Source organism: Microtus pennsylvanicus, chromosome 11 (assembly GCF_037038515.1).
Source record: "Microtus pennsylvanicus isolate mMicPen1 chromosome 11, mMicPen1.hap1, whole genome shotgun sequence".
In the NCBI taxonomy this organism is placed as follows: Eukaryota; Metazoa; Chordata; class Mammalia; order Rodentia; family Cricetidae; genus Microtus; species Microtus pennsylvanicus.
In genome coordinates, this window is record NC_134589.1 from 1,032,074 (window position 1) to 1,038,862 (window position 6,789).

Genomic DNA, 6,789 nt, shown 5'->3' on the forward strand with positions numbered 1-6,789 from the left:
GGCACTGTGTGCACATGGTACACAGACGTGATTAGGCAAAACACACACACACATATATACGAGTTTTTAAAAACTTTTTGCTGTGCTGGGTATAACAGGATACACCTTTAATCCTAGACCTTGGGAGGCAGAGGCAGTCAGATCTCTGAGTTCGAGGCCAGCATGGTCTACAAAACGAGTTCCAGTACAGCCAGTACAGAAAAGCCCTGTCTCAAAAAAAAAATTTATTTTGCTTTTATAAGACAGATTGTCTCAAATCCTTAACTACGCAGGTCTGACGTGTATTGCTGAGGTCTTAGAATGCATTCCCACTACCAGCAGGGATCTTGGGGTTGCTGAGCATTTGAGTTGGTTGTGTGTGTAGCCTGAGCCAGTTAGTTGATGAGTTCTTGTTCCGCTCTGAAAACCTCCACCCAGAGCCTTAACTGGGGCCTTTACTTATTTACTTATTAGATTGTATGTGTGTGAATGCTCTGCATGTGTGTGTATGTACTGCATATGTACCTAGTGCCTGTGAAGGGAGAAGGCGTCAGATCTGGAACTAGAGTCGTGGATGATTGTGAGCTGCCGCGCGGGCGCTGGAACCCAAATTGGGTCCTTTGTAAAAGCGAGTGCTCTTGACCTCGGAGCAGTCTCTCCAGCTTCAGCTACGGAGATGTTAAGGAGCTCAGGGTACTCAGTGGTTGTGGCTTCTCTTCCTCTCTTCCAGCCAACACCTCTCCTAGGCCCGTCTCTGGCATGGAACGAGAACGGAAAGTGAGCATGCGGCTGCACCGTGGGGCACCAGTCAATGTTTCCTCGTCTGATCTCACGGGCCGACAAGATACCTCTCGCATGTCCACCTCACAGGTATGCATGTAGAGCTCACTGAGGCCTGGTTGCGCCAGACCCCAGGGTGGGGATGCGTGTCCTTGTCACTGTGTATAGGCACTGGCTCTCTCCCTTACCTTTCCTTAAAGCCTGACTTTACGGTTCACAGTCAGGAGTGGGTGGCACTTGTGAAGAGTGTCTTCCTTCCTTCTCCTCTCTTCCTCATTTTTGAGGGTATTTAACCAGCTAGGCTTCTAGTTATGTTTTGCTTCTTGGTCGGAGCCTCTGACTAGCTGGATTTCTAAAGGGTTTATTTCCTGGTTGGGACTATAATGGGCTGTGAACTATGTGTAAAACTTTTTCACTTCTGCTGGATTTCAAAGGGACATCCCTATTCCTACCCCGCTGCCTTCCCCACCAGGGGAAGCACCATATGCCTGCTTGCTCATTCCTCCTGTTGGGGAGAGGTCTGTTATAGGCACACCCAGTCTTTTTACAACTCCACTGTGTTTGCTAGCAAGGATCTCCTTAGCAAAAAAACCAGGAAAGGCAGTGGCTGCATAAGAAGGGTCCCTGGGGGGAATCCTTGGAGGTGCCAGACTGTAAGGTGTTCTCTTCTGTCGTCCTGTCTGTCCCTACTAAGGGAGGTGCTCAGGGAAGGCAGTGTAGTTTGGACTAGTTTCCAGGCCCTTCCTCATAGCTACTCCCTCATCCGCATCCAGGTTCTCCTTCTTAATGTGCTTTTGCTTCTGTTTTGCATTCAAAACTGCTTTATTCAACAGATTAGAATAACTTCGGTCTACATTAGGCTTCTTTTTCTGACGTGAGTTTTAGAGTTTCCCTCTTAGAGTGGGTAGGGCCAAGGTTGTGTTTGAGGAGGCTCTTACCAGCCAGTGCCACTGTTCACCAAGAGCTCATTTTAACCTCTCTCTGGTTACAGTAGGGCCTAGCATGGTGTCTGAATGGGTAAGGACTAAATGTGTGTTGAGTCAGTACTAAGTCCCTGGGGCTTCCTGGGCTGGGGCCACCCTAGGACTGGTCTAATGGAAATCAAGACTGTTGAAACATGTTCCTGTGTGAAATGACTGCTTTTGTTTGTATGATAATTTTCTCCTGAAGAGACAACAGATGTAGGGAGTTTGACAAGGGATAACTTAAGTTGTAGGCCTTGAGGTTTGACATCATGAGGAGATTGAGTCCCTGGGTTTGTATACTCTGAGCTCAGCTCCCTCATGGAAGATGTTTTGGTTTTTTTGTTTTGTTTTGTTTTTTGAGGGGGAGGAGGGAATGCATTTCTACATAAAACATTGTGTTGACGCCTAGGAAGTGGCCCGTGCCTGTTGCCTCTACAACCCATGATGTGGTGGACCCTGGCTGAGTTTGGACATTTTCATGCCAGTAGCTGGGCAGAGACAAATGAAGGGATGGCAAAGTGGTCTTTTTTGTTTTGTGTTTGATTTAGTTCAATACAAAAACGAAGCATCTGGTAGTTTTGGATCCAGGAAGGAAATGAAAGAGTCAGGAAGTTCTATGGCTACCAAGAGGACACGGGGTACAGCCCAGCTGCTTCTTTCCAAAGCTGTGGTAGAGAATAGCATTTTTCTCCATTTGGTGATTTGGGCCTCAGCCGGTCTCTGGTTGCTTGGTCTCTCTTGTTTCTGCATGGAAAACTATTAACAGGCTTGAACATGGTTCAGAGGCTCCCTTCCTAATTTCCTTAGTTTTTCCTTGGGCTACCTTGGAGGTTTCCTAGATGCTGCCTGTGTTGTGGTTGTCTGTCTCCACAGCTGCAGCTTTGGGGGAGTTGTGCTCCTTAAGAGCCTCCATTCACTGCGTAGCAAGTACCACCAGCACCAGTGCGCTGTCCTTTGTGTGATGGCCTTCCCTCTCCAAGCTTGGCAGGACAGTAGTAACTTGTCCCTAGAGAGTTGGAGTCCAGGTAGGAGTGGTGGCATCTGCTTAGCATAGTGAGCTAGAGGGCACCATGCGTATGTGTAAGCTCTGGAGCAAGAGCATATGATCTTTTGCTGAGCTTCCTCATAACTGGTGCATCCTGTGAGGTACAGTGTGATACCCACAAGTCCTTGCACCCAGTTAAAGCCCTTGTTCACCTCTTCTGATGATAAGGTGTGGTGCAGGTCCCTGAGGCGGCCTGTTTTCTGCAGGACCTCAGCCTTGCTCCAGCTTTGCCCACAAGCAGCTGCTTCTTCCTCAGCATCTTTACTTCCCTAAAGGGCACTTGAACATGTCTTCTGGGGAGACCATGTTTCTTGGTATCTGTGCATTTGCTCTCATTAGCCAAAAGAACATAGGCTTTGCAGGGCATCTGATCTTTGGATCTCTATTTTTCCTTTGTTGAAAAGAAAGGTCTCCTGTCTAGCACAGTTCAAAATGTGTTAGTTATTGCTTTTGATACTTCACTTACTCCATGCCTGCATTAAAATAAAATCATTCTGCTGCTGTCATTAGTAGAGAGTTTGTCCCGTGGGTGTATCCTGGGAGGTGCTATCCCTTCCACCTACTGCATAGTGCTACAGAACCGATTTGTAGGGCTTCCTCAGCCCCGCCGTCCGCTAGATTTCAGTTTCTCCAGAGCATGAAAGTAGAAGGTTCCTGCTGGAACAGCAGTGGCCACTTTTATCAAGGGTCGTGAGAGACTGATGAGCTCGTGCCCTGTACGAAGAGACTTGCCATTAGCTAGTGTCTCTTGGTGTCTTGACCTGGTGAAAGCAAGGGACACATCAAGACTCAGGCTCAACACAGGCAGCCAGGGGACCAGGATCTCATGTGCTGGTCTGACCAGCATGACACTTACCAACAGCTGTCTTTTCCCCACCTCAGAATAGCATTCCTTTCGAACACCACGGCAAGTAGCTGCTCGTCTCCATCGGAAGGCAGCACTGGGTGAGTGTGCTCACGGTGGGCTCTGCAGGTAGCAGGTGCCAGGCAAGGTGGGAGCCACTCCCCACCCGTCGTCTGGGCTCGCTGGTGGGCTGGGCTTGCATGCCAAGTGCTGGAGGTAGAGTGAGATGACTTCTGCTTGGTTTTCTTCACGTGTGGGCTATGGAGTAGCTGTGGTGAGCTGCCCAGTCTGGGGGGTTAGTGGCATTCTTAGCATCTCTGGACCAAGTGATCTTAGGGAGCCATCCTGCTGTGCCTTTGTCCTGCCTCCCTGTGACTGCATTTGGTGTGCTGAGCTGCCCTCAGGCCTGTGGCTCTGGGCATAGTGCTGGCACCTGTGTCTGTTGTACTCGGCTGAGTGGTGCCGCGCTTGGTGTTGGGCTTTCTTGAGCTCATGCAGACTCCGAGTGGTCTGCTGTGCCCATCCTGGCTTTTTCAGTCATTCCTCTTCCTCTCTCTCATTTATCGCTGTCCTCATTTTATGTTTCTTTCCAAACTTGGTACCTGCCGGCCATCTTGTCCATGCAGCTGTTGTCTGTATTAATCCAGCCACAGCCACCTGCTACCCTGCCGTCCGCATGGCTCGGTGTCCACGCTGAGCTCCTTTCTTGTTGGCCACATGGCACTTGGTGGTTCCTTCCATCAGAGGCTTGAGCTTTGGTGGGGTTGTGCTGCTGGGAGATCTGCTCTGTTTAACACGTATGTGCGTTCTTGAAGATGTGTTGGTAAGAATTGCTTTCCTGTCCTCCCTAAGGGACATGCGTTTCAGAGCTCCGAGTTCTTTCCAGGAAGGTCCACAGGAGCACAGCTCTGCAGTCTCCTTGCTTGCATGCCTCCTCTTCCCCATCTTCCTGTCCTGTGTTCTGCTCAGCGCCTGCCCTGGCTACAGAGGCCTTTCTGTGCAGCCAGGGGTGAACGTGTTTAGATTGAAGCCAGGTGGCATTGTGTCCCTTCCCTCCCAGGCTCTACTGTGTTATGTACGCCCAACTGCCTGGCTGGCCTGTTCCTCTGGCCCCATGCTGACCTTGTCCTGTGCTTTGGCTCCGACAGATTCCCGGTCGGGTGGCTTCCAGTGGTCTTCAGTCTGTCGTGCACCGATGAGAACTCTCCTTTTTGCTGTGAAGGGCAGACAATGCATGGCTGATCTACTCTGTTACCAATGGCTTTACTAGTGACACGCCCCCCGGTCTAAACCCGAAATGTTAACGCCGGGAGCTCTCCAGGCCACTCACCCAGCGACGCTCATGGGGAATCAAACACAAACTAAATGGACAGGCTCCAAGAGCTGCCATCACCAGGGGCTGCCACCACCAGGGGCTGCCACCACGGCCCCATGGAGCTCAGTTATCATGGGGCTGGAATGAAGAGCAGAGGCTGGGAGACCATTGCAGAGAGAACGACTCCCTGTGAAGAGCCTCTCCGCTCCCACCAGTGGTGGAGGACCTGCACTCCCTGACGATCCCACCGCAGCTACCAGTCTTCTATTGGTTAAGACAGTTTTGTATCATTTTGCTAAAAATTACTGGCTTAAATCTGTGTAAAGAAATCTGTCTTTTTATTGTTTCTTTCTTGTCTGTTTTTGCGGTCTTAAACAACAACAAAAAAGATGTTGACCTTAAAGAATCCTAAGACATGCTGGCTTGGAGCTTCTGTGTACAATGGAGGCAGGCAAAAGAGGGGCACATGTGAGTGTCGAGGGTGTGTGTTTTGTTTGTTTTGTTTTCTCGTGTTGTGCTGTTCACTTTAGGAAGGAATACTCATCAGTTGTGTGCGTGTGTCTTGTGGGCTCCCATCAGCCTCCTGTGGGCATCTTGCTGACCCCTCCCCACTGTAAGCTGATCCACCTGCAGTCATCAGAGCAGGGAGGGTGCAGAGCATACGCTCATCAGAGCACTGTGGCCGTGGCCTGACGCTCTTCCCAAAGGAGGCGAGAAGGAAGTCAAACTGAAGAACTCACGTGGAGAGACCTTGCTGGAGAATTCCGAGATTCAAAGCTGAGCTTGTGTTTCTGGTTTCTGGGAAGAGGACTGCGGTTTTGGTAGTGCTGGTTGCCTCTATGCCTTTGAACTTGAGAAGTTGAACAGACCGAGTCCTATCATGCAGATGCCACTTAGGTCTATCGTCGCCTCTGCTCGGAGCCCAGGATTTGCCCAGAAGAACCAGTGGCCAAAGGGAATCAACCCTGAAGTGCCAAGAAGCAGGCAACTGCCTACCTGAATCAAGACCCTTCGCCTCCAGAAAGGCGTGGTGCCACACGCTTGGTGGTCTTCAGCTGGACACATCTGAGGGCTGGGCTGCTCTGCCGCTGGCGGTCAGGATGCCAACATGTTTGTCCCCACCATGGGCACCAGATATGAAGAGACAGCAGGCCCTGAGCTCCCCATCTGAGGAATGGGGTGCAGTACGTGTGTCTGGATGTCAGCCTGTGGAGAGAGTTATGCTGGCTCTACCTGGTTCCCTGTTTGGGTTTGGGCTCTAACGGTGCCACCGTGGTTTCTTCCCAGAATTCCCTGGTACTGAGCACTGGTCTGAGATCAGGGAACACACTGATGATGTGCGATAGCCTCCCAGAATGCGGCTGTTAGTTGTGCCAGCCAGCCATCTGAGCCTGTGGGTGCTTCTTTCTGAGTCCTGAGCTGGTTACTCTGCAAGGATTTTAGGGTGCAGGGACTTGACGGGGTGGGAGACTGTGTCTGGGAGTGCAGAGGGAGGTTGGGGGGGTTGGGCAAGTTTGAGATTTTTGTTGCAAATCCTTTATTAGAGTTGGGCCTCCTCTCTCCAGCGGCAGGCCTGCCTGGCGAGTGTTCTTTGTAGATACCTGTGGTGCCGAAGGGGTATCGGGGTGGCCTTGAGACTGATCCAGGTTCAGCCAAGCCCATTGAAAGTCCTCCAGGGGGTGGCTCTGACGGTTCTTGCCTAATATTTAATCCCATCATCACTCGCAGGAAGCGTAGTTAGAATGTGTGTATCAACCTGTGTCTTGGTGACCAGTCTCTGAGCTGTGCGTTTGTACTACCACTGTATTTGTGTACTTTAACAATTGTGTAAATAATAAATTCATAATGACTTCTACCTTTC

At 50.5% G+C, this 6,789-nt stretch overlaps 1 protein-coding gene across 2 annotated transcripts in view; it reads left to right on the forward strand.

Annotated features, from left to right (window-relative positions):
- Csnk1d (casein kinase 1 delta) overlaps positions 1-6,789 on the forward strand; it is a 28,662-nt gene extending 21,873 nt beyond the window's left edge. Inside the window, exons 8-10 of one of the 2 annotated variants that reach the window (XM_075989764.1) lie at positions 710-849; positions 3,652-3,714; positions 4,762-6,789. In XM_075989764.1, coding sequence (XP_075845879.1) covers positions 710-849; positions 3,652-3,684 — 173 coding nt within the window. In that variant the 3' untranslated portion in view covers positions 3,685-3,714; positions 4,762-6,789. The remainder of the gene's footprint in view (positions 1-709; positions 850-3,651; positions 3,715-4,761) is intronic. The other variant, XM_075989763.1, reaches the window with a different exon arrangement.